This window comes from Malassezia sympodialis, genomic scaffold (assembly GCF_000349305.1).
Source record: "Malassezia sympodialis ATCC 42132 genomic scaffold, msy_sf_22, whole genome shotgun sequence".
NCBI lineage: Eukaryota > Fungi > Basidiomycota > Malasseziomycetes > Malasseziales > Malasseziaceae > Malassezia > Malassezia sympodialis.
In genome coordinates, this window is record NW_017387820.1 from 1 (window position 1) to 25823 (window position 25823).

Genomic DNA, 25823 nt, shown 5'->3' on the forward strand with positions numbered 1-25823 from the left:
GACGGCGGCTGGGCCGAGCCGCGGGCGTGGTTCGATGCGCACGGGCGCTTCCAGGAGGCGCTGTGGGCGCCGCGGTACGCGCTCGCGGTGCAGACGGTGTGTGCGCGGCCGGGCGTCACGCTCGCGGCGCTCACGGCGCAGCTGGCGGGCGTGCTGGACCGCCGCGAGCTCGTGGATGTGCTCGAGGCCGCCGCCGCGGCGGGGCACGTGTGCGTCGCGCCGCCGGGCTGGACGCGCACCGCGGCGGGCGACGTGGCTGTGCGTCCGGGCGCACGCGCATGGTTCGAGTAGCTAGCTATGGTACAGGCGGAGAGCACGTGGGGCTCGAGGCCACGCGCTGGGCGGGCCGGTCGTGGGGGCTGTGATGCGAGAGGGGCACACTGGCCGTGTGTGTGCCGAGCGTGGCGCGCTCGAACTGCATGAGCTCGGCGATGAAGCCAATGTTCGGCGACGTGCGCTTCCGCTGGCTGGCCACGAACGCATATGCCTGCTGCAGCGTCCACGAGCGCGCCTGGATCAGGTAGGCCATCACACAGGTCGTGCTGCGCGACTTGCCGGCGCGGCAGTGCACGTACGTGGGCTGCCCCGCCGCGAGCGCCCCGTCGATGAAGGCGCACGCCTCGCTCAGGCTCGCCTGGACGTCCGCGGCCTCGACGGCATCGCGCATCGGGAGGTGCCGGTACGCGGCGAGCTGGGCGCGCAGGGCGCGGTAGGGCTCGCCGGTGTCGTCCGACTCGACGGCGGTGTTCAGCACGGCGCGCACGCCGAGGCGCTCCAGCTCCTGCACGTCGTCGAGCTTCTGCACGTCGGGGCCCACGTACAGGAGCCCGGGGATGATCGTCGAGACGTCGAACACCGTCGGGCAGGCCTCGCGCGCCGTGACGATCTCCTCCGGCACACTCGCCGTGGGCCCGGTGCTCACGCGCAGCGAGGCCATGAGGGGCAGGCGCTGCATGACGTCCAGCGCCGAGTGCCGCCGCTCCATGCTGGGCGCCAGCGACCGCGGCGTGCCCGTGGGGGTGGGGCGCCCGGGCAGCCCGCGCGCCGCCGCGCGCGGCGGCGTGAGCGACGCAGGCGGCAGCTGCAGCGGCTTCGGGTCGAGCTCCTCGTCGCGCGGGTCGGCCGGCGTGTCGCCCACGCAGAAGAGCGCGTGGCTCGCGGGGAGGTGCCGCACGGCGCGCATGCCGCCGGCGACGTAGTACAGGCCGCCGCGGCACGCTCTGGCCGCGTCGTTCGCGCTCGCGGCCGCGCGCGCCCGCTGCGCAGCGAGCAGACGGAGCAGCATGAACGCCGCGAACGCCGACGCGTCGTCCTCGTGCAGGACGACGACATCGAGGAACCAGTACACGTGCATGAGCTTGCGGACGGCGCACGCCGGGAGCCCGAGCTCGGGCGTCGCCTGCGAGGCGCCCAGGCGGCGCAGGCGGCGCACGCCCGAGTCCGAGTGGATGTAGGCGGCAAAGTCCATCGTGTCCAGCAGCTCAGGACTCGTGCTCAGCGCGCGCTGCGTGCGGCGCAGCAGCAGGGTCGGTACCTGCAAGTTGATGGCCCCTTGGAGGTGCCCCGTGACGTCCTGCTCGGCGCCCGTCGTCCGTTCGCAGCCGCGGAAAATATGCGAGGGGCGCGTATCGAGGAGCAGCACGGGCGCGCCGGCGCCGGCGCGGAAGGGCGGCACCTCGAGCGCCTCGCCGCCCAGGGGCGCCTCGGCGGGGACCGCGCTGCCAGGCCCTGCCTCGTCTTGCGGCGGGAGATCCACACAGGGCGGCGCAGAGGTCGATGCCAGGTCGAGTGGCGCGCACGGCGGCGTCAAGAGCGACGGCGATGGTTGGGTCCGAGGCGAGCTCGGAAGAGAGAGGCTGGCGAGCGAGAGCGGCGTGCAGCACTGGGCCGCAGCGCCGCCGCCGCCGCCGTCCGGCACAGGCTCCGCGGGCTGGCCGCGCAGGCGCTCCACGAGCGCCTCCGGCGCGATGCCCAGCGAGCCAGCCGGCGCAAGGGTGTGTCGTCCTTCCATCCAGCAGGAACGCCACGCGGCACCTTCCAGACGCGGGCTTGCGGCTGTGGCTGCACAGCAGGGACCGCGAGGGCCAGCGTTCGACAGGCCCAGGAGAGGCGCGGCGGGGTCGGGCGCCGCGGCCTGCCAGTGTGTTCGAGTGCCCTGCTAGGCCGTGTTACTGCGGGGCGCGCCCTGCCCCGCCTCCGGAATCAGCGCCACGCAGTAACTCGGCCGAGAACCGCAGTACATCACGTGATCGAAGACAGGGCCAGCGCACGCTGGCGTTGTCGTCTCCGCGATCGCCCTGACAGCGCGCAAGAGCTTCGACTGCCTTGCGCCTTGCGTCCTGCGTATCACACAACCTATGACGACTCCGTCAAGTGCCGCGGCACCCCGCCGGGGATCTACTTCCCGGCGCCGCGCCGCCGCGCGTGGACGCGGTCCTGCGGCCGAAGATGACACAGAGCAGGTGCGCGCCCTGCGCGCCAAATACCCGACGCAGCTGGCTATGCTCTCGGAGCTGTTCCCCACGTGGTCCGACGAGGACCTCTTGTTTGTGCTCCAAGAGTCAGGCGGCGAGGTCGAGCTCGCCGTCGGCCGCATCAGCGAGGGCCACGCCGAGCAGTTCGCGTCGGTCAAGTCCAAAAAGACACAGAGGAAGGAGGCCGCCGCCGCGCACGCCGCTGCTGTGCCGGCCGGCCCGGCGCCGNACGAGCGCACGGCAGGCGCGGCGGCCCCCCTGACGCCGGGCGTGGGCGCGGTGCCTCCGGCGCAGGCGCCGCAGCCAGCGGCGCCAGAGCCCCAGGCGGGCATGCAGCAGCCGTTCCCGAACGTGATGCCCTACTACTACCCCTACTACATGCCGAGCCAGTTCCAGCACTTTTCGCCGGCCGCGGGCTTTGGGCAGTACCCGCTGTACGGCGGCCAGCCGCAGCCGCCGCCGCCGTCCAAGCCGGACGCGGCGGCGGGCCTGCAGGCGTATGCGCACGACACGGCGAGCACGCCGTACAGCACTCACACGCCGCCCCAGGCGTACCAGCCGACGCCAGGCGCTGCGATGCCGGCGTACGAGTCGCAGGGCTTCGCGCAGCGCCTCGGCGCGGGTGCGGGCGCGGGCGGCGCGGCGGGTGCGGCGGACTTCAAGCTCGCCGGCTCGGACGCGAGTCTCGGCTTCCTGGGCGCGGGTCCGCCGCCCGGCGTGCCGGCCGTGCCAGGCCGCGCGTCGGCGAGCGCGGCGCCGCACGTGTCGAGTCCTCTCGACTACCGCTCGCTCGAGGCGGGCAAGGGCGCGTCGGCTCGGCCGGCGGGCGCGTCGGGGGCGGGCGCTGTGCCGCCGCCGGGTGGTGTGCCGACGCCGCAGGGCCAGCAGGCGCCCATGGCGCAGCAGCACCCCGCGTACTACCAGCAGTACGCGGGCTTCAACCAGGCCACGGCGTACGACGGCTATTCGTACCGCCAGCCCTACTGGGGCTGAGCCGCTCTCCGTAGATCTCGGCCGTAGTGCCACACGTGCTGTCGGCCGAAGTGCCGCCCCCAGCGGCCGGTGGCCTCCGCGTGGCCACGCGGTGCGGCTCCGGTGCTAGCACAGGCAACCGTACGGCCACCTGGGCATCTGTTCCGCCCTGCCAGCATGAGCCAAGGATCCATGTATCCTGGCGAGCAGGGGGTACCGCCCTTTGACCCGTATGTGTTCTCGGCGCCGTCCAGCACCGAGTCGGTGGGCTCCGAGCCGGCCGAGGCGGGGGGCTCCCTCGATCCGTTTCTGCCGTCGTCGGTGCTCGGCCTGCACGACTCGCCGCTGGATGCGGGCCTGCTCTCCTCCGACATAAAGCACGAGCCTGCGTGGGACTCGAGCGAGCTCCTCCATATGGAGCTGCACCGCGTCTCGGCGCTCTCACTCAGCACGCCTTCGAGCCAAGGCCGGCGCGTCGGCACGGACGAGCCGCCCGTGCCGACGCCCGCGTGGTGCCCGACGGACCTGCCCATGACGCCGCACGCGTCCGATGAGGCGGCGCAGCGCGCGCCGCCCGCAGCCACCCCGGCGCCCGCGCTGCCGCCGGCCCCGTCGACCGCACCGCCCATGACGCCGCGATCCCGCCAGGAGCGCAGTGGGCGCTACGTGCAGGCAGGGCACGCGCCCTTCTCGACGCCCGAGTACCCTGTGATGCGGCACCACAGCGTGTGCTCGCCGGCGGAGCTCACGTCGCCCGCGCTCGTCCCGGAGCCCCTGTCGAGCCACCGTCCGAGCTTCGACCACAGCCCGTCGCCGCAAAAGTCGGCGTCGCTGCCCGTCGGCGTCGAGATGGGCCTGCCGTCCGGCATCCCCCCGTGGATGCCGCCGGCGCCCGGCGGCCTCCTCGACGACCCGTTCATGCCCATGCCGTCGTTCACACCGCCCGCGTCGCTCCCGTCGATGATGTTCATGGACCCAGTGACGCCGCAGCACGGCCCACACGGCATGGCGCGCGTGTACTCGGCGCCTGTCATGCCGTCGTGGCCGCACGACTCGCCCGGCGCCACGCCGGGCGGCATGCCGGGCCTGCCGCAGACCCCCATGGGCGAGCCGGGGTCGTTCCCCGTCTCGCCCGCGTCCAGCGGCATGAGTCTGCCCGTGAGCTCGGTGTCCATGGCGCGCAAGGGGTACACGCCCTACGCGAAGAACTCCGGCGTGTACTGGGGCCACCCCGACATGGAGTACTTTTCGTCGCCCATGTCCGCCTCGAAAAGCACCAGTGCCCTGGCGTCGCCGCTGCCCCTCTCGCCGTCGACGCCCAGTACGTCGCGGCAGCGCGGCGCGCGCATCTCACACAGCATCAGCATGCCGGGCGACCAGATGCCGGGCATGCTCGACTTCGAGGGGCCCAGCCCCGTGCGCCAGCGCGGGCGCCAGGCGGGCCCGCCGCCGCTCGTCGTGAGCAGTGCGGACAAATTGCACGTCTGCCACTGCGGGCGGCGCTTCAAGCGCATGGAGCACCTCAAGCGGCACACGCGCACGCATACGCAGGAACGGCCCCACAAGTGCCCCGTGGCCTCCTGCGGCAAGAGTTTCGGCCGGTCCGACAACTTGTCGCAGCATCTCAAAACACACTTCCGGCCCTCGGGCCTCGTGGGACGCACGAACGAGCTCTTATCGATGCATGAGGATTCACGCAAAACCGACGCACGGCACGATCCGTACGCAGCGGCGGCGGCGGCAGCAGCAGCAGCAGCAGCAGCAGCGGCAGCAGCCGCGCACCACAACCCCTCTCACCCCCCCATCAAGTCGGAGGCATCGTCCGGGTTGCCGAACACGTCGTAGGCCTAGATGGACCATCAGGTATGGTAGCATAGACGTGACATAGGCTTGTCGGCCTCTCATGTACATGTATGCATCTACAGCGTCTTGGCACGGTATAGCAGCAGATACGCCACCGAGTCTTCGCCGCCGCCACTCAGGCTATCGAGCTTGTCGGCAGGTACGACGCTCACTTGGTCGTCGTTGAACTTGTACCACTCGGTCGACGGCGGTGCCAGCACATCGTCGGCGCGCGGCTCCTTGCGCACCCACGACATGTAGTGCCCTGCGTCCGCCGCGGCGCCCTTGTGCGTAACGATGCCCACGAGGTCGTACAGGCCACTCACATTGCAGCCCGGATCGCTGCGCAGGCCCGCATCGATCGTCGCATCGAGCTCCGCGGCTTCCTTGGCCCGCTGTGCCTTCTCCTGCTCGTCCGTCAGCGCGCCGCCTTCCACAGCCGCCGCCTCGTCTGGGCGCCCCTTGGCGCGCGCGCGGACCTTGGCACGCTCGTCACGCTCCTTGGAGATCTCCCGCATCTTCGTCCGCACCGGCGCGATCCGCTCGGCAAGCTCCGGCGTGACCAGCGCGCTGGCATCCCACTCCTTGGGGAACTTGACCTTGCGCATAATCTTGGTCTTTTTTTGGATGTCGCGGCGCCAGTAGAAGCGCACAAAGTGGACCGCCAGGAACGCCGGCAGGCGCGCAATGCGCCGCTTCTCTTCGTACGACGCGGCGCGCTGCAGCGTGTCCGAGTGCTTCTCGAGGTGCTGCGTCATCGAGTCCTCGATGCCGCTCTCCATGTTGTTGGTCGTGCTTGAAATGTTGCACTGGAGCATCTGGAACGGCTCCTTGAGCGCCGACGGCGCCTCATCCACCTCGAGGCAGCGGCGCTCAATGGCCATCGTGCCACTCAGGTACTGCGGCACAATCCGGTCGCCCGGCGCCGAGGGAGACGGGAGCATCGACAGTGCCTGCATGATGCGCATCCACGCCTCCTCCGCGTCCTGCTGCGCGTACCCGCCGCCCTCCGCCATCTCCGCGAACTGCGGCGCAAGCTTGCGCAGGATCGACAGGAACACCAGCGGCGGCACAGCCTCCGTCGTCTTGCCCATGTCCCGGTACAGGTCGCGCAGCGCCGCCAGCAGATTCGCATCACCCTCGCTCGCGCCCACGCGCGGCGTGAACGCCGCGAGTGCCTCCTGCAGCGGCTCTATGCTGCGCAGCACCTGCAGCGTCGAGTTCAGATAGCACGTGTTGCCCAGATTCACAAGCCCGCCACGCCACGACTGCGCCTGAGACAGGTCCTCATCCGGCAGGTCCTCGAGGAACTGGATTGGCTTGGCTGGCGCCTTGGGCAGCTCGCCCGCGGCTCCAATCACCATGAACGTCTGGCCCGCGCGCGCACCCACCTGGCCGAGGTCCGTGTCGTCCTTCAGCAGGCCGCCCTTGATCATGACCTTTTGGCGCTCCGACGGCACATGCGTGGCCTCCGCGATCGCCTGCTTGAATGCGAGTCCTTGGGCCGTCGGATCCAGAGTTACATCGTACTTGGGTTAGTGCTAACGCGTACTATCTTCCCATTGTGCTTGACCTTGACGGGGATCGTCGTCATCTTACCCATGAAGGCAGTCGCGTCGGGGACGCGTGGCGGCCGCGCACGGTCGGTCGTCGGCCGAGCGAACAAAAAATGGACGAGGCGGGCGTGAACCGTGGCGCGAGCGACCATGGCCAAGGCGACGAAGCGCACGAAAAAGTTTGTCAAGAACAAACTGGACGCGGCCCTGCAGCAGAGGCGCGCGGCCAAGAAAAAGACCAAGCATATCAAGAACAAGGACCGCCGCGAGCCAGACGACGACGAGGAGGGCGACCATGACGAGGCCGAGGCGAAGGTGGACGAGCCGGCGATGAGCGTGGACGACTTCCTGCGTGGCGGCTTCCAGGAGGGGATGGGCGACGACGAAGAAGAAGAGGAGGAGCTCGAGGACAACGATGACCTCGAGGACGCCGAGGCGCTCGACGACGAGGACGAGCATGCCCAGGACCTGGCGAAGCTCGCCGAGACGGACCCTGAATTTTTCAAGTACCTGCAGGAGAACGATGAGGATCTACTCAAGTTCGGCCAGGGTGACGACGGAGTGGACGAGGACGTCGCCGAGGCTGAGGATGACGACGAGCGCGTGCTGACGATCGACATGCTGCGCCAGTGGCAGCGCCAGCTCCTGCGGCACCGCTCGCCACGCGCGCTGCGGCGCCTGCTGCTCGCCTTCCGCGCAGCCGTGCACACAGGCGAGAAGGAGGAGACACCGCAGGCCTACCGCATCGATGACAGCGCCGTGTTCACCAAGCTGGTCCTCACGACGCTCAAGTACATGCCCGTGGTCATGGAGCACCATGTGCCGTACAAGAAGGGCGCGGACGGCCACTTCAAGGTGCCCACGCACACGCCCAAGTGGCATGCACTCTATCGACCCGTGCGCAGCTATTTCCTGAGTGTAGTGCAGCTGCTCCGCACGGTGGCCGAGCCGGACATGGTGTATGCGGCGCTCACCGAGTCGGCCAAGATGGTGCCGTACCTGCATCAGGACCGCCGCGTGACGCGCGACTACATGCGCGCGCTGCTCGAGCAGTGGGCGAATGGCGAGGACCGCATCCGCCTTGCGGCCTTCTCGTGCGTGTATGTGACGACTGCGTCGGCCATGGAAGACGACATGATCGACTTCTGCCTCAAGAGCACGTACCACACGCTTATCCGTCACACGCGCCAGACGAAGCCGCACACGCTCGAGGCGATCGCGCTCATGAAGAACACCGCGTGCGAGCTGTTCACGCTGCACCCCGAAGCGGCGTACCAGCAGGCGTTCGGCTTCCTTCGGCAGCTGGCCATCTCGCTGCGCAACTGCCTCAAGCTCAAGTCGCAGGAGCAGTTCCAGGCGGTGCTCAACTGGCCGTACGTGCACTGCCTCGACTTTTGGTCGCGGGTGCTCGCCAAGACATGCCACACAGACAGGGAGCAGGGCGTGCCGAGCCACATGCGCCCGCTCATCTACCCCCTGGTGCAGGTGGCGCTGGGCGTCGTGCGTCTCGTCCCTATGTCGCGCTACTACCCGCTGCGACTGCACGTGCTGCAGGCGATGCTGCGCCTCATGCAGGCGACGGGCGTGTACATCCCGCTGGCACCGCTCGTGCTGGAGGTGTGGGAGAGCCCCGAGTTCCAGCGCAAGGCCAAGGGCGCCACACTCAAGCCCCTGGACCTCGAGACGACGTTCCGCGCGCCGGCTGCGTACGTGCGCACACGGATCTATGGCGACCAGCTCGCTGAGGAGTTCGGCTTTGTCATGCTCGAGTTCCTTGCTACACAGGCCGGGCACATTTCGTTCCCCGAGCTGGCGATTCCTATCACGGTGCAGATGCGCCGCCTCCTTAAAGGCTCGCCGAGCGTGCGTCTCTCGGAAACGCTGCGTCCGCTGCTCGACAAGATCCAGCAGAACTCGGCGTGGGTGGTGCAGCAGCGCGCCCACGTCGAGTTTGCACCGGACGACCAGCAGCAGGTCGATGCCTTCCTTGAGAAGGCGCAAGGCCGCAGCGATGCGCCGTTGCAGCAGGCCCTGCGCCTCGCCCGCAAGGTGCGCGAGCAAAAGCGCCGCCTCCTGGAAAAGACGGCGCATGTCGTGGATGACGACGAGGCATAACATTGTATAGTAGACTACTGCGCGTCGCGCTTCGACGACTGTGACGCCTCATAGTCGGCCAACGACAACTCTAGCGCTAGGCGCAGATCGTCGTCCATCGGCGAGGCTTGGCGACTCGGCCCGGGCTCCCACAGGGCACAGCGCCCAGCGCGCCGCGCACTATCCGCCTGCGGCGAGTCCACGGCTCGCAACGTCGGCGACTTGATCGCCCACGCCCCACTCAGCGAGAGGGGCGAGCGCGATGCCCGACTGGGGTCCGACGGCATGTGAGGCCACTCGCTGTCGAGTGCTTGCGACGTGTCAGCAAACGACGATAGAGAGCTAAACGAGGTGGGACTCGTAGCTAGCGACGGAGACGTGCTGCGCGCGTGCCGCGCATGCCGCGGGACAGACACTGTGCGCAGTTTGCTCCATGAGCCAGGCTGGCTCTCGCTCGTCGTCGTCGTGGAGCGTCCGGCCGTGTGCAAAATGTCCCACGCACGCGACGTGGGCGCAGAGAGAGAGGGCGCACTCGCATCGTGGGGCGGCAGAGGCGGCGACAGGGGCACGGCATCGCTATCACCATCGTTCACATCGAGGTCGAGATCGTACATAAGCTCCGCCGAGAGCTCCTCATCGACTTGCGCCTGTTCGCGACTCAACATAAGTGCATAGTTGAGCGCATCGTCCTCATCCAAGGTGCCGTGAATACTCGACTCCAGCGCGTGCCGCTTCGCCTGTGACGCATGGAGCTCCATACGCTCACTGCGCACCTGCTGCCGGCCCTCCTCGACGGCCTGGTGCAGATCGGCTCGCTGGCGGCCTCGCTCCTGAAGCATAGCTTTGGCGCGGCGCGGCGCGGCGCGTGCCTCCGACGACCCCGGCGCCGCAGCGGCCAGCGACGAGTCGTCCTTGTGGGTCTTCCACGACAGGACATGCAGACCAATGGCCGCCACAAACATGTCATCAGCAGCCACAATCTGTGTTACACGGAACCGCGCAGCTTCCTCTGGCGTCAACTCACCAGCTGCGAGCATCCGTGCCGGATGCCTCTTGGCGGCACGCTCGTTAAAAACACGAACGAGCGTACCGGAGAGCACATCGAGCGCCTTGATCGTGCCGTCCTCACACCCCGCAAGAATCAGCGAGGGCGTGCATGCCAAGGCCGTCACGGCATTGTGATGGCCATCGTATACATGCGCCGGACGCACCTGGCGTTCCGGCGAAACAAGTGCCGGCTCCGGCTGCCACGTACGCTGGGCCTCAGGATCGAACGCCTCGCCTGGTGCATCCCATTCCCACACGCCGATGCCACCAGATGCCGTGCCTGCACACACAAACTTGCGTTCTTGCAAGCGGGCCGCTCGGAGTCGCGCACGCATAGGCTCAGGGAGAGCGAGTGGCTTGCTCCGTACGTCGAAGTCGCACCGCAGGCTCGTGATTGGCGAGACCTGGGGGGCACCATACACGGCGGAGAGCGTAGCGCCCTGGTCATTCACATCGTGCCGCCAAAATACACAGGCGCCGGTATAATGGACAAGGAGAGCAATACGGCCCTGGCGTGCATCCAGTGCATCGAGGACCATATGAGCGACCTGGCCTGGATGCGGCGCAGCAAGTACATGCCGCATCCAGGGCGCTGGATCGTTCGAGGCAGGCATATGCTCAGCGCGACGGGGGGGCATGAGCGCACTGCCCGGGAAATGCGTCCATACGACAATCGTACCATCCTCACGCGCGGCGGCAAGAACACCTCCGACGGGATCAAACTCGATGTGTGTGATGCGGTGCGCTTGGGGCGGGCATGGATGGTTAGGATCGCTGATCCGTGCAGAAAGCGTACACAGCGGCGCAAGGTGTTTGGGGTGCCAGAGCAGCACGGTGCCATCCGCCGAGGCTGTCGCAAACATGGCGCTGAGCTCGCCCAGATATGAGAGCTGCTGGCGGTGGCGCTCGTCTGAGTGTGCACCGCCGCGCCCTAGGGGACAGGGCAGGCCAATCGCCGAGACTGGTGCACGGTGCGCCGCGCCTGCTGGCATTGACCGGTTCTGCACGGTGCCACGCGCACTCTGACCGCGCCAGTCGATCGTTGTCAGACCAATGTCGCCAGAGCGGAGACCCCAGACAATGCGCGAGGCATACGCATCAGTCGCCATGGCTGTGGCGGCCGGGCTAAACTCCAAGTCTGGCTGGCCGTTGGCGCGGTGCGAAGCGAAACCGTGGGCATCCAAAAAGTCCTTGGCCACCTTTCCGGTCAGTGCGTTCGAACGCGACGCGATGCTAAAGCCATAGGACAGAGACAAGACAAACTTGCGGCTGGAGGAGAGGGCAATGGCATCCACGCCACCTATGCGAGGGTCGGTCAGGACAGTCGGCATGCGCGACTTGCGCCAACGGCGGAGGAGAGAGGAGCGTGCCATATACTCGGATCTCCAGCTGGGCTGCATGCGGCGGAGAGCGGGTGCCACACGCAGCGCCTTCCACGCAGGGTCCGATCCGCCTTCTGCCGCAGCGATGCGCTCTTCGCGAGCTTCCAGGCCAAAGGCACACATTAGCGCATTGCACCATGTAATATCTTGTGAAACAATTGCATTCCATGCACGACATGTGCGGGCACAGCGTGTCAATGAGACAGGGTCGAGAAATGCAAAGATGCGCGCTAGAGTTTCGGGGGCCAAGGAGTCTATGCCCCGCTCGCCATGCTCCTCGTTGTGTGGACCCATGGGGGGACTGCGATCAGACAGGAACGAGTGCGAAAGTGGTGCCCGGAAGTCGGCATCCATCTGCATCCCCAGCAAGCGTACCCGGAGCTCCCGGACGTGCCGCTCACTCCTCGTGAGGCGGACGAAAGACGCGTGGCGGCGCGGCCGTCGCCTCCACGTTCAGACCTACTAGGTGCAAGGCGCGTAGGGTGCACGGGCCACTATAGATCACTACGATTGGTACTCGACATAGTTGGCAGGGAACAAGCCGGTGGCACCTGTGCGCTCATTCGTGCCGCTCCACCAATCGTCACTGGCAAACTCAATGTCAACAATGCGATCGCCTTCCGCAAGAGCAATTTCATTGTCTTCATCGATGTCGTAGTCATACAGGGCAATCGCACTGTTCGTAGGAGCCGCGGCAGTCTCCGGGGCCGAGGCCGACGGAGCTGGAGGTGCAGGCGGTGCTGGAGGTGCTGGAGGTGCTGGAGGTGAAGGCGGTGCTGGAGGTGCTGGAGGTGCTGGAGGTGCTGGAGGTGCTGGAGGTGCCGGAGGTGCTGGAGGTGCTGTAGGCGCTGGAGGCGCAGGCGGCGCTGGAGGTGCAGGCGGCGCCGGTGGAGCCGCTGGAGCCGGTGGCGCAGTTGGCGCCGGCGGTGCAGCGGGTGGTTCTGGCGCAATGGGCTCCTCCTGTGAAGGCACATGACGTTCCAACAGCTCAACATAATTGGCGGGGAATAAGCCGACCGATCCATCCGGTCCTGTAGCAGACCACCAGCCTTCGTCCACCTGGTCAACATGGATCAGTTTCTGACCCTCGCGCAGGGAAAGTTCATTGTCCTCCTCAGCATCGTAGTCGTAGAGAACCATAGCACATAGGCCCTCAGAGGTGCCCAGAGACATTCCCTGCATTCGAGCAACAGCGTCGTCGACCGAGTGTACAGGTGCCTCGGGTGCAGGCGGAGCTTCAGGCGCAGGAGGCGCAGGAGGCGCTGGAGGCGCAGGAGGCGCTGGAGGAGCTGGAGGCGCTGGAGGGGCTTCAGGTGCAGGGGGAGCAGAAGGCGCTGGAGGCGCGGGAGGAGCTGGAGGCGCGGGAGGAGCCGGAGCAGGAGGCGCTTCGGGGGCAGGGGGTGCTGGCGTAGCCTCCGTCTGACTCGGTAGCTCCGCCTCCTCGTCAGCGGCTTTGGCCATAGCTTGTCGCTGGCTCCAGGTAAGTCGCCCGGGTGTTGACCGACGAACTGGAGGCACCGAATCCGTCTCACTTGGCTTTGAAAACATCTTTGTTCGGTCCAAAGAAAGCTTTCCAGGACGAGGTAGTGACACGGGTGTATAGGCCGTGCCGACTGGCTGAATCTTATCTTCGTCTGCAGGTTTGGGTGGAACATCACTGCCTTGTGCAGGTGGCGTTGACGCGGCCGGAGGTGGCGGCGGCGGTGCGGCAGCCGCTGTGCGAGGCTGCGGTACACTTGGAGGGGGCGGCCCACTTGGCTGGGGCGCAGAAGGACGGGGCGCTGCAGGAGGAGCAGGGGGGTTTTGCAGCTTTCCCTCACGGAGACGCTGTAGCTCTTCGCGAGCAGGCGTATAGGAAGTACCCACAGGAGTGATCGTGTCTTTCGGGGCCTTGGCTTGCATACCACGAATGTCGGGTCTGCCAATCGGCTTGTACGATGTGCCAGCTGGGACAATGGGCTCCGAAGCGCGCGAGCTAGCCGTACCATATTTGCTGCCACTGCTGTCTTTGACCTTGCGCAGGATGGCATCCGGCGTCACGTCCAGGTCTGTGCGTGCGCTGATCGACACATGATACACCTTGAAGAAATCCGCGACAGTCGCACTGTGCGAGGGAAACAGGCCTTTTCGGCTTTCAGGAACACCATCACCACACCAGTTGATCAACACGAATTTCGGCAGCTTCGTGTTCGGGTCCACGACACGGGCCAGGGCATACTGGATCTTGCCGTCCGAGAACTCCTCAGAGAGATCATCCAGTGTGCCTTTCCCACTCGCGGATACGTCTAAATCATTCGACAACTTTTTGTATGACAGTACAAGATAGTCATAGACTCCATCTAGCACTTTCTCATACGCGCTGCGAATAGCAGGCGACGACAGGTTCACCTGCAACGACATGCTTTTGGCGTGGTGGCCAACAGTCGGGCCGTTGGTTCGAGCGCCTCCACAGCTCACGTGATAAGGAAGGAACCGCGCCCGGCCAGCGACCACGTCCTTGTCTGCAATGCTTGCGCGGTTGCTGCCCTGGCTCCTCTGTTTGGCGGTGCTGGCCTCGCTGGTACCTCAGGATACGAGCGCAAATGCCTTTCTTCATTTGCTTCAGCCGAAGAAACCGGCTCCTGAAGTGATCACACGTCTGTCGACGTATCTGGGCGCGCCAACGACGCAGCCGTTCGAGACGGTGCGGCTAAAGCACCCGCGTTTCCAGCGCTTTATTCGTGATTCGGAAAATGTAAATACCAAGACCTCTACTGCTTTCATCACTTCGACACAGGCACATTCCGTGGGTGCGCTGAACCCCCGCGATGGAAGCATGGTCTGGCGTCGTTTGCTTAACGAAAACGAAGATGTACTCGGTATGTTCTCTTATGAAGACATGCTGCTGCTCGCCACGAACAGGGATGGTGTCACAGTTCGGATGATGCTCGCAAAGCAGGGCATCATGGACTGGGACCAGAACTTTCCCGTGGAACTCCTCGACGATCAGCCCCCCATTCATGCCGCGTTCATTGGATCAGGTGGTACTGACGTGGTTCTGGCCGTGGGAAACGCAGTCCATCGGATTAACCACGCCAACCGGATTTGGACATGGGAACCTTCCGAGCCTCAACGTGTACTTTATGTCGTCGACTACGAGCACTTCCTTTATGTGGTGGGTGCGAAGCGCGTAGGCGATAAGTGGCAGCCTCGTATCACTGTCCTCTCACAAAAGGGCGAGCATCTTGCCAGTTATGATGTGCGCGACGATTTGCCTGATCTTAAGGCCATCGTACTACTTCCCTACAAGCCGCGCGCACACATTCCCGAGGCCCTCCAGGCCCGGCCGGGGGGTGGTCCGCACATTGCCTATGTGGCGAGGGATGGCTCGGTGCATGTCATCCGCCTCAACCAGCCATCTCCTGGCATTAAGGTGCTAAAGGCACGCCACGGCCGGTTCTTGAAGCTGCAGGACGTGGGTCTTGGAGATCGTGGCCTGTTTGTCGCGAGGCGAGCTGATGCAGCGGCCGAGATTCTGCATGTGGAAGTGGACGGCACCCTGCGTAGTGCCTGGGAAATGGACGAGAAGGCACCCGACTCGGTGTTTGAAGGCACGTACGACCGCCGGGGCCATGCGTATATTATGCGGGTGTACTTTACGCGATCGCAGCGCTTGTTGAACCAGCACATTTTCTGGGTAGACGCACAGTCCGGGGGCGGCCGTGGCCAAGTCACGGGTGTGTCGTTCCAGTTTGACCACGATCGCCATGGCAATGCGCAAGCAGCCAGCTTTGAAGTCGCTGTGACCGGTCCCCAACAGCTCTCGGCGCGGATGGCCCTCGTCACATCCTCGGGCAGTGTGCAGCTCATCAAGGACACAGAGCACCAGTGGATCCTGGAGGAAGGTCTGTCGCAGCCTGTCCAGACACTGCTCGTGTCTCTGCCGGATGCGAGTCTGGGACGCGCTGCTGTCTCAATCGAGGCGCCTAACCAGCAGCCAACACCTTATGCAGTCCTGGAACGAGAGTCGCTGCTTACGCGTGTACTGCGGCATGGGCTGGTCTTGCTCCGTGTCCCTTGGTCATGCGCCCAGTATATGCAAGCGCAGGGTTTCCATGATTTCACGTCACTGGTCCGCGCATTCGAACACCTGCTGGGGCATAGGATCACCCACAGCAAGAAAGGACCCACCGCTGGTGGTCCGCGCGATGCGTCACAGACACTTCTCCCGTGGGAACCGCCTCGCGAAGCGTCAGACGTGGCGCTGTATCACGACCGCTTTGGCTTTGAGCAGCTTGTGCTTGCTGCTTCGAAGCAGGGCAAAGTGTATGGAATCAATCAAACACTTGGTGGCTCCCACATTGTGTGGGAACGCAGCCTGGTAGGCTTCGGCATTGGCGAGGGCGAACTCGAGCCGATCGTTCGTATCACACACCTTGTGCAGACTCGGGCGACCGGTACAATGGTCAACGGAACGGTTGTGCCGCCTCTAGTCGCCATTGTGGCGGAGGTTACTGAGTCTAACCGGCCACTTGAGACGCGCATGTATGAGCTTAACCCGCTCACAGGTGAGTATGCTCCGGACGCCTCCGAATGGATCGTCTGCCCGGGCACAGCGCGTGAGGTGTTCCAGTACGAGGGAGGACTCGGCCTTGTATGCGCCGACGGGCACATTTTGCATCGGACTGGTGCTGCGCTACTACATATCGCGACAGCCACAGAGCATGCGCTAGAAGGCTACCAAATTCACAAGCCATTCCACTCCGACTGGGCCCCGGCGTTGGGCAAAGCGAAAGCGTCACTGGTTTGGCGTATGGAGTTGGCGCCCAATGAAACCATTGTGGCTATGCGCGATTTGAGCCGCGATCACGTTGCGAGTGCAGGAAAGGTGCGCGGTGACCGTACGGTGTTGTACAAGTACCTGCACCCTCAGGCGCGCCTTGTCGTGACCTACGATGGAACTGCCAAGGAGGGTCGGCTCTACTTAATCGACACGGTGACCGGTCAGTTGCTGTACCATGCAACTGTCCCTGACATGTCTCATCCTCGCGCTTTCGTTACTTATGCGGAGAATTGGATCACGCTGCAATACACTAGCGACGATGTGACAGCGCCCGAGCGACTGTTGTCCATTGAGATGTATGAAAGCGGGACACCAGCAGGCGCCCAGTGGTCTGGTTGGTGGGGCAGGCGTGCAGACGTCGAGCCAACGACTGCACTCAGTACGCCCCTGGTCTTTATGCAAGTCTTTGTGCTACCGTATTCAGTGCGTGCTACCGAAGTGACGCGCACCTTGCTTGGCGTCGCGTCACGCTCCCTTGTTGTGGCAACGAACCGCAGTGAGGTGGTGCTTCTGCCTCGACGCATGCTCGATCCCCGGCGGCCTCTTGGTAAGCCCAGCAAGGCGGACACCGAGGAGCGTCTCGTGCCCTACCAGGTGCGGCTGCCGGACGAGGCACAGTGGAAGTTGACTAAGCCCGAGCATTTGGGTGCGCGTCTGGACGCGCTAGTCACATCACCCGCGCTCCTGGAAAGTTCATCTTTGGTCCTTGCTACGGGTCTCGATTGGATCTATACTGTGGCATCACCATCAGGTCCCTTTGATCGTCTGCATGCATCCTTCAACAAAACACAGCTAGTTATGACGATCTTGGGCCTCCTCCTTGGCATTGCCATCACACACCCCGTAGTTCGTCTGCGGGCGTTGAACGCTCGCTGGCACTAGCTGATATAGATGTAGCATTCTTTTGCATGCGACCCTTGCGCAGAATTACCGCACCCATCACCAGATCCCACGCCTGAGCAAGCGTTCTCCAGAAATCCATGGAGTAAACACCGACTGTCTTCCCGTTGTACCATGTCGCACGGATTTTGACGAGGAAGACGGTAAGGAACGAGAGCGAGAAAGCTGAGAGAGCTTCAAGGCAATGTCCTAGCCTGGGGTGGCGCTTCTCGTTTTCGGACATGCGCTTCATGATGATACCTAGAGGCACAAGCGAACTTAGTAGCTTTGACGTATCACGCGTATACAGCCAACGATGTATCACGGCCCAATGACGGGGAAAGGGGACAGTAATGGGGATCACTGGCGTGTGGCCCTTCGCAATAATGCAAAGCGCCGGATCCGTGGGGATGAATGCACATTGCAGCACATACACAATCCAGTGAATCGGCACAATCACACTGGGCGAGAGATTATAGTTTATTTGGCGACCAGACTTGGTGATCACACGCGAAGCCTCTTTGCACACGGCGGCCAAGTGCGTAGGAGCAGCGCTCGGTGTCGATTACAACAGACCAGGCACCGTCTCTTCCCACGGCACACATATGCTCACCGGTAGAATCACATTACCCGGTACTTTTGTTAGACCTTCTGAGGTCTGCTGTAGCTGGCGACGAACTGTAGTCTCATGCACCTGAAGCGTTTCAAGTAGGGAGTACATCAGCATCTCACCAGATTCAGTAACACGGGCAGGCTTTCGGACATTCTTGCTACAACTTCCTTCATTAGGAGTACGATAAATACTGAGAAATGTGTTGAGCACAAAATCACAGTCAACGTGAGAGCGCCTAAATTCGAGTGCCTCGACATGAAGACCGAAGCGGCACAAGTGCTGAGACAGGTCATCATAGGGGTTGGTCGGAGTATTTAAAACCGGTGAAGGAAGTTTAAGTGGTAGCTGTGCAAAGTTGGGTAGTCTTATAGACTGTGGCTTAACGGTTTCTTCAGCATTGTGGAATTCGTCTTCAAGAAAGGTATGTTCTAGTGCTGTTAGGTCAATCGTCTCGGGTGCAACCGGCGGAACTTCTAATCCAAGATTGATAGAGTGGTTTCGGAGATCTTGGAAAATCGTGAACATATATGGGGAGGTCATCATATGCAAGATTTTCATGGTCCGGTCAATGTAATGACCATCTAAAGATAGAGAATCAGCACGATCCGTAAGAGATGGTACTTGGAAAGTGTCTTGCATCTCTGTGACGAGGGGGCATGACCTGAGATAAACCGTCCTTTAAATAAAACCCTTTATAAGTGTCATTTTGTGATCTTCATTCACTTGTTCTCTTAGCACTTGATGAAAGCTAGACATGCACTTACACATCTTCGGAAGAGATTGAGGCACGATGGGGACGGTCGAGCCACATAAATCGGGCGATCGGGTCACAGTTATTGATCTACGGAACAGATTATGACATGTTAATCGTACCAGGACCTCCCTATTTGACTCGACGAGCCCATAATAGCCCCAAAAAGATCACGCGCTGTGTTAATAATTTCAACAGCACTTGCAATAAGACCGCCTTTGTCTTCTTCCACATAATCTTCTGCGAGTGGGACTCGAGGCATGTACGGAGGCGGGGCGACTAAGGCACCAGATGCATGTGAAATACGTTGCATGCTTGCGTCTAAATCTTGACTGCGTGCTGAAAAAGGGCCTGTGGGAGTATTAAATGGTGTAGGACCCCCTCGATATGGTAGTCTCTCACTATGCTCCGAGAGGGACTTATCAGACAAGGCTGCATTAGGTAGATTATAGACATTGACCATCAGATCATCTTCCTCAGTCATGTCAGGACCAGACTTGGGTATCAATGTGCCATTTTCATCGAAAGAAGATAGGAAGCTTGCGTCAGTGGGGCGCCCTCGTCCGCCGTCGCTTGAATCCAACTTTGGTGACTTATTTAACATTGCGAGGTCTTTCTCGCCGTGTTAGTACTAACGTTCTTATAGCTGAGCGCTGTACGTGCCTTCAGAACCAGCGTCTCGAGGGTTTGAACGAGAATAAATTGGAGGCTCATCGGCCGCAAATTCTTCGTCCGAATCGTAATAGTCGTACCCATCATCATGATCTAAAGGGAAGTCATGCGTATCTGCCACAGCGTCTGCCACCGAGTAGCGGGCATTCAGTTCAGAAGCTTCCTCTTCATCCCCATAGAGCACGTCGTCATAATTAGGAAGAAGATACTCATGACCAGTTTTGAGATGCGTAGGAGGAATAATGGCGATTGTGACAGGTTTGTTGTTGACCTCGTCCATGCTTTTGGACGATTTTGGAGGAGACAATAGTGAGTCGATGTTATCACCAAGGGAACTTTCTTCGTTCTCATGTTCAAATGTCTCGTCATCTTCGTCTGAATAATCATCGTGGAAATACGAATGAGGGTTTTCTTCCAGTGCGATGCATTGTTCAACTAGAGTGTTGAAACTAATATGACGGTTTTTAGGAGCAGAATCTTTTCGGTTCGATTTCAACACACCCAACGTAAGAGACGTGTTTCGTTTCCGGCCAGAATCCGCTTTAGCGGCCTCCTCAGTTTCTCGTGGCTTTACAATGGCTTCTGTATGGCTCGTTTCATTAGGTGGTGATACCATCATGGGAGTTTGAAGAATTTCAGAGAGAGTTCGGTGTTTCAGAATGGATTTTTTTCTAGGTAAAACATCAATACCAAGTCGCTCAGCGGTCGAAGCCACCTTGGGTGGTGGCACAGCCGGTGCGTCACCATGAAGGGGACCATAAAGCCATGTAACATCGCTTTCTTTTAACCTAAATTGTCAAAACTTATTTGGACGTACCAGTTAAGTGTCTCCGGGCTGACGGTTTTAAGGTTCCCGCGCTGTTTCGCCCATGTTCGCCAACTGGCATTCTCAAGACGAACACCATTGGCAATCTCGTTTTTGCGTTTTGTCATAGCCTTCCAACTATTCCAAACATCTTCGTCCTTCCAGTTATGGCTCAAATAGTCCACGCAGATTTGTGGTGTACGACTCTCAATCTCAGCATCATCAGGAGCAGGATTATGACTTGAAACCGAAGGATAGGGATCTGGAGCAGAAAGCATTTTAAGCCTTTCCTACAGCCTTCAAGTGGCCTAGTTGGATGCAAGCCCTTTTCAGTTCTATTTAGAAAGTAAGAATGAATTGCCCGCCACTGACGCTAGTGGTGCGTCGGATCGCCCGCCTCGGGTCAAACCTCCACATGATAATCGGGGCCGGCGCGCTCCGCATGACTAATTCCACACAACGCGTGCTGACAGTACGCGACTAGGCTCTTACATGTTGGACTCTCGAATGGATCATTTGCACAACTATGTGGGCCAGAATTATATGTCAGAATCCACTAAAAGAGGAGCAGGTGCGTACTGAATACTGATTAGTAGATGAACTTCGCGAGATATCCTTAAAGCACGCTCAAAATCGTGCAAAATACATGCAACGCCTCCATTCCACCTCATTGAGTGAATGTGCTACAGAAGTACAAAATCTGGAGCAAACACGTCAAAAACAACGTGAAGAGAAGGAATCATTACGAGATTCTAGAAGCAAATCTTTTGACCAGCGACCTGTCTGTGATACTGGAAGGAACGAACGGCTCGAGCTGTTAGAAAAGTTGGAACGAGGCCCTGTACAGTATAAACCCCCTGTTGACGATCTTAACTTCGAGAGATTGGAACCAAACTCACAGACAAAGCTCAAGTGCGTTTCTTTATTCTTATCCCAGGACACGGTACTTGACTCATATGCGCTTGCAGAACCATATGGACTGTCGATATGCGTTGTCGCCCAGTCTATTGTATTCCCTCACTGGTCGTCTCGGGTCGTCTGCAGATTATACCCGTGATACTACGAAACCAATGATGGACGGTAACTACGAAATTCCTCTTTATGGTGACTGGGTTTTGTTTGCCGTAATGGGCGAAAAAACTGAACTCAAGTACACTACAAGTGCCGATAACACTGACCATAATGAGGATCCAACTAAAGTGACGCGCAAATATTTTGGCTCTCGATTGCTAGATCTTAGTGCCAAATATGTCGACACAAACAGGGAGCTTCCTGGGCATTGTTCAATGCGAATGCTAGTTTTTGACGATGGGCCTAATGCGAGTCATTCAAAGAGTGATCGCAGTGCATTTGAGAAACTCTGGAAAGAAAGGGATGGGGTACTGTTGGCCATATTAAATCCAAAAATCTTGCCACCACGCAATGGAGTACGTATTCACATCTAATTCAGCAACCGTCGCGAGAGTTAACGATAACGCCTCGCTCCTCCGAGTCAATATTGGTGATTGGGCTGGCTGAAAGTTATGCCCACTGTTGTGCTATGAAAAAGAATGGGAAGCGTTGTCATGCCTTTGTACTGAAGGGAAGGTCCGACGGTGTATGCCACAAGCATCTAGAAATGGCTGTGGCAACCAGACAGCGGTCACGCATGGAGCTTGCCACGGCGTACGTCTTTCAACCTTACTAACGTTAGGACATCGTCTTTTAGTTCTCAGCCTATGAATGCATCCAGGCCATTCCAAGGAGAACGTTCCAGTAAAAGAGTGTTCACACGAGGAGACTTGGGCGGGCTGGACGTGGGAGGTACATCGCTGGCAGGTCCCACCTATGTGGTGTCCGCCACCCAGGGACCCCGACATACGAGTGACCCAGCGAACAGGATGTATGATATTACCACGAAGCTGGGACGAGGGAAAGAACAGAAAGAACAGCGGAAGCGAAAAAAGGAGGATCAGGAATACTTGCCCTTCAGGAAAATGGATACGCTTGTCAAAACACGAAAATATAATCCAAGTGCGGCGAATGTACAAACAGTGACACAATCAAATGACGATATTGACAAAAAGTTCCTTGATAACTTGGATCACAACAACTTGGCTGCAAAAGCCCTCAGTATTGCTCAGGCAACGCTACAGGGAAAGAATCTCAATGATGGGAGTCATAAGTTAACGCCTACTATCAATGCTAGGATGGAGCAAAATGATGCAACAGCCAGGGTATGTATTCTTTTGCTCATTCCAGTTACTCGCACGACATTCAGCGCGGCCTGAGACACTCCCTCGAGCAAATTTGCGCGGATCAAAGCCCCCGTCGAACAGATCAGAGAAAGTAAGATCTGTGAGCAGGGAACAAGAATCGTTGGAATCCAAACAAACAGTCGACAATGGGGATGACGACCTGATCATTGTGATTTAAACGTAAATACGGAAGACGACTATCATCATACGTGAGATGCACTCGGCATGTCGTCTAGTGCAAGCTTGAGGAGTGCGATTTTATTCCGCAATACCTCAATAGAGGCCGGAAGCAGGTCCTCCGGCTCATATACACCAGTTGATTCAACGCAGACTGTCCATTAGCAAAAGCACGACGTACACATAAAATGGTCTTGGATACGTCCCAAGCGGACAAGACCTTCAAACTCGGGATGTCGAAGGACTTCACGACTTACTGTATCTTTTCTAGCATTTGCGACCTGAACCCCATTTTTACCACCTCGCTCAAGCACACCCTCAGGAAAACAAGCGATAAGCTTAGGGATTAAAGGTTCGGGAATAGGCTGCAAGATTTCAATTAGAGGAAGCAGACGATATGTGGCCGTAGCGACGGGGGAGAATTTGGCATGATCTTTGCCAATGCCTTTTTCGCAATGAAGCTCCATTTCCATGGCTTGCCCCGGCGCCATTTTTGCAATTACAATATCGGGATGGATGGGTCTCGGTGGTGAATCAGACATCAGCTCAGCTTGGTCACCCTTAGGATCCCACTCTAACATCGACGAATAAACGTAGCGACCTTCGATGGTTGCATCACCAGTGTTGCGCTTTTTGCACTCTGCCTTGAGTGTGAAAACAACAGTATTTTGATCATTCGCCTCATCCTGTAGCTTAAAGTTTAGTTTCCGTGGATCAATAGCCAGAGGTATCAAACCAAGACGGTGAGAGAGGACTTCATCCTGAATGATAGAGGTATTATTCCAAATATACACATGCTCGATAGCAACAGTGGGCACTTCGGCCATAAGTGTGCGCCGAATGGCATTTGCGATACTTGCATCCACGCCCACAAGATCAAACTCGCATAGCTCCGAGGTCCAGCGGCTAAGAGCGACGCTAAGATTTTTCTTGAATGTTTCAAGGTCCCAAGCCCCAGACACCCCTGGTACTTGATGGGGATATGAAGAAGATGACACATTTCCAACCCTCTCAGGGTGGATTTCTACCACTTTGCTTCTGTCCATGAAGTGTCCGTTCACCGGGCGGTTGACGAAGAACGCGTGAACACTTTAGTTGAACGTAGATGGAGACGACCAAATACTCAGATCCATGAAAAAGTTGGAGGCACGTGATTATAGGGCCCGAGCGTTCTGACACACTGCTTCATAGGCACCTGTACACTACCGGAGCTAAGGTTTCATTGTCAACAAGTCATAATGACCAGGTCGATATAGCAGTGATCCAATGTGGTGTGAAGCCTTCTCATCCCAGAATGAGATAATATTGCAAGGATGAGACTCGATCAATTGAATAACTTCGTTATAAGTCGACGATGTCATGGAGTTAAAATTCATTGCTGAATTATTTTGTCCATTAAGATAGACAACTTCCAAAGAAGTGTTTAAAGCTCTGCAAAGGGCTGTGATTTGTAAATGATCCGCATCCTTTCCAAAAGATTCAACTTCTTGTGTACAAAAATCGTTCATAGAAAGTGGGCCTTTCTCGTTCAGGGAAATCAGAAATGGTTCGTATTCAGCGGCATTTAGCTGTAATGTTTAAATTTTCTGGTACTTACCTTGAGGTGAGTACTTGTGAGAAGGCGCAGGTACATGACGATCGAATTACTCGCTTCCGGGTCATTAAAAGTTTCGAGAAGATCGTGAAGGCTTAAAGCCGACGTTGTCTGAAAACCTATCGCGCGACGGACCAGGCTTTGAAAGGGTTCAAAAAAATCTCTAGTGATATCTTCGTCAATACCATTGCTGACAAGAAGCGGGAAAGTTGATTCAATTTGTTCAGCAGTGCGTACTTGCGACGCTCGATCTTGAGACAATGACAAAGACTTGATAAACGCGAATCCAAAGGCTCGATAAAAGCAGTTGCCATCACCTTTAAGTTGATACATTCCACTGTAATGAGATTCCGAAATGAGCCACTTGATCTCCCCGATGAAGTTGAGATTGTCATGGTATACTTGCAATAGTAAATTTAAAGGCTGTTCGGCACTAACCAGAGAATGGGAATATCCAACATGACATTGAAGTGACTCATCTATAGCTCTCTGGTTAAGCTCGTGAATTTGCGCATCTGAGAGTGACGATATGTTGCTGAATTAGAATTCATTCAAGGCACAAGCGATACGTACTGGTGCGACATAACAACAATGTGGAGAGGGGAGAGTGTCAATAAAAATGCACAAGTGGAGAAACATTGTTTTGATATTTAAAATAAACATAAATAATCAATAGAATAAAATGTCGCGAAGGATATAAAATTCATCAACATAAAAATTAAAATTCAATCAATGAAAAATTAATTGTGCAACAATGTTATCAATTCTTATTTAAAAGATATAGCAAATAAATATTATTTTTAAATGAATTGATATGACGAATAATTATCATTTATAATTCGAGATAATTTGGAATAAATATATTTCTTTGAATTTAATAATCTCGTGCGTTTATTAAAAATGAAAATAAAATCAGTTACTTTGATACTTCTGAATATTTATTTATAATAATAATTCTTGAGTAATATTTTTATTTAATATCTTTACTTTTATTTGATTTCTTTTGGTTATTCTAGTATGTGATTCTGTATAGAATTCGATCATTTTTTAATTGAAAATTCAGTGTCTATATAGCTTGTGGAGTTACTGTTTGTTTCCTTTTTGTTGACTGACATGGTACGTCACGCTACTGGTGCTGGCCATGACGCCAACCGTCGCCATCATGGAGCTCTTTGGCTTCTTAGAAATGCCATTCGGAGCCATGTCCGGGAGTCTTCTGTAAGCTTAGCCCGGCACCAGGTATGTTGAGTGTATTTGTGATTCCAATGTAACACCGAAAGGCGCACGTTATGCATCCTTTCTTGGACAAGTACTTTTTGTATACTTCTATCTTGGGTTCACATACGTTTTTCTTGTTATTTTTGCCTCCGATATACTTGCTATTGGAGCCCAGTTTTGGGCGAATGTAAGCTTAATGGCGAGACGTTAGCTGACAAGCCAGTTTAATTTTAACACTGGGCCTTGGTGTATATCTTACAGCGATTGTAAAAGTGAGACGTTTCTCTCATACTAACAGACCAGGACTATTTCTGTATTGAGAGACCATTGTCACCACCAGTGCGTCGACTGATCATTGGGTCATACCATTTAGAATATGGCTTTCCCTCAACTCATTCTGCCAATGCGGTAGGAATGTCGATTGCTGTTTACTATTTCCTGATTCAGATTCGGAAAACGCTATCATTCCTCATTGACTTTAAATTGATGCAGCCAAACGGATGGTCTACATTGATACGCTCATCTCCATTGACCGAACTCGTGATCTTGTTCTATACTTGCACGGTCATATATGGTCGTTTATACCTTGGAATGCATAGCATAATTGGTGAGTTCATTGCGCTGACTTCTAGACTGTGTTGCTGGTGCTTTAATAGGGGCAATCTCTGCACTTGGTGCATTGGCCTTT

General features: G+C 58.4%; 11 protein-coding genes across 11 annotated transcripts; 4 read left to right on the forward strand and 7 right to left on the reverse strand.

Moving 5' to 3' along the window:
• Positions 1–295: 295 nt before the first annotated feature.
• Positions 296–2011, reverse strand: MSY001_3245 (uncharacterized protein; the record flags this gene model as incomplete). The annotated part of the gene is made up of 1 exon (XM_018885138.1): positions 296–2011. The coding sequence occupies one exon, from the start codon at positions 2009–2011 to the stop codon at positions 296–298; it is 1716 nt and encodes a 571-aa protein (XP_018741728.1).
• A 346-nt stretch (positions 2012–2357) lies between these two features.
• MSY001_3246 (uncharacterized protein) lies at positions 2358–3467 on the forward strand (the record flags this gene model as incomplete). The annotated part of the gene is made up of 1 exon (XM_018885139.1): positions 2358–3467. One exon carries the CDS (start codon positions 2358–2360, stop codon positions 3465–3467), a length of 1110 nt encoding a protein of 369 aa, XP_018741729.1.
• A 156-nt stretch (positions 3468–3623) lies between these two features.
• On the forward strand, positions 3624–5291 carry MSY001_3247 (uncharacterized protein; the record flags this gene model as incomplete). Its single annotated transcript, XM_018885140.1, has 1 exon — positions 3624–5291. One exon carries the CDS (start codon positions 3624–3626, stop codon positions 5289–5291), a length of 1668 nt encoding a protein of 555 aa, XP_018741730.1.
• Positions 5292–5365: 74 nt separating this feature from the next.
• MSY001_3248 (uncharacterized protein) lies at positions 5366–6891 on the reverse strand (the record flags this gene model as incomplete). The annotated part of the gene is made up of 2 exons (XM_018885141.1): positions 5366–6817; positions 6841–6891. 2 exons carry the CDS (start codon positions 6889–6891, stop codon positions 5366–5368), a joined length of 1503 nt encoding a protein of 500 aa, XP_018741731.1.
• Positions 6892–6994: 103 nt separating this feature from the next.
• MSY001_3249 (uncharacterized protein) lies at positions 6995–8959 on the forward strand (the record flags this gene model as incomplete). The annotated part of the gene is made up of 1 exon (XM_018885143.1): positions 6995–8959. The coding sequence occupies one exon, from the start codon at positions 6995–6997 to the stop codon at positions 8957–8959; it is 1965 nt and encodes a 654-aa protein (XP_018741732.1).
• Positions 8960–9302: 343 nt separating this feature from the next.
• On the reverse strand, positions 9303–11490 carry MSY001_3250 (uncharacterized protein; the record flags this gene model as incomplete). Its single annotated transcript, XM_018885144.1, has 2 exons — positions 9303–9353; positions 9508–11490. 2 exons carry the CDS (start codon positions 11488–11490, stop codon positions 9303–9305), a joined length of 2034 nt encoding a protein of 677 aa, XP_018741733.1.
• A 381-nt stretch (positions 11491–11871) lies between these two features.
• On the reverse strand, positions 11872–12507 carry MSY001_3251 (uncharacterized protein; the record flags this gene model as incomplete). Its single annotated transcript, XM_018885145.1, has 2 exons — positions 11872–12107; positions 12345–12507. The coding sequence occupies 2 exons, from the start codon at positions 12505–12507 to the stop codon at positions 11872–11874; spliced, it is 399 nt and encodes a 132-aa protein (XP_018741734.1).
• A 13-nt stretch (positions 12508–12520) lies between these two features.
• On the reverse strand, positions 12521–13767 carry MSY001_3252 (uncharacterized protein; the record flags this gene model as incomplete). Its single annotated transcript, XM_018885146.1, has 2 exons — positions 12521–12543; positions 12792–13767. The coding sequence occupies 2 exons, from the start codon at positions 13765–13767 to the stop codon at positions 12521–12523; spliced, it is 999 nt and encodes a 332-aa protein (XP_018741735.1).
• A 106-nt stretch (positions 13768–13873) lies between these two features.
• On the forward strand, positions 13874–17071 carry MSY001_3253 (uncharacterized protein; the record flags this gene model as incomplete). Its single annotated transcript, XM_018885147.1, has 1 exon — positions 13874–17071. The coding sequence occupies one exon, from the start codon at positions 13874–13876 to the stop codon at positions 17069–17071; it is 3198 nt and encodes a 1065-aa protein (XP_018741736.1).
• Positions 17072–19072: 2001 nt separating this feature from the next.
• Positions 19073–20187, reverse strand: MSY001_3254 (uncharacterized protein; the record flags this gene model as incomplete). The annotated part of the gene is made up of 2 exons (XM_018885148.1): positions 19073–19892; positions 19922–20187. The coding sequence occupies 2 exons, from the start codon at positions 20185–20187 to the stop codon at positions 19073–19075; spliced, it is 1086 nt and encodes a 361-aa protein (XP_018741737.1).
• Positions 20188–22349: 2162 nt separating this feature from the next.
• On the reverse strand, positions 22350–23150 carry MSY001_3255 (uncharacterized protein; the record flags this gene model as incomplete). The annotated part of the gene is made up of 2 exons (XM_018885149.1): positions 22350–22477; positions 22505–23150. The coding sequence occupies 2 exons, from the start codon at positions 23148–23150 to the stop codon at positions 22350–22352; spliced, it is 774 nt and encodes a 257-aa protein (XP_018741738.1).
• Between the last annotated feature and the right edge of the window lie 2673 nt (positions 23151–25823).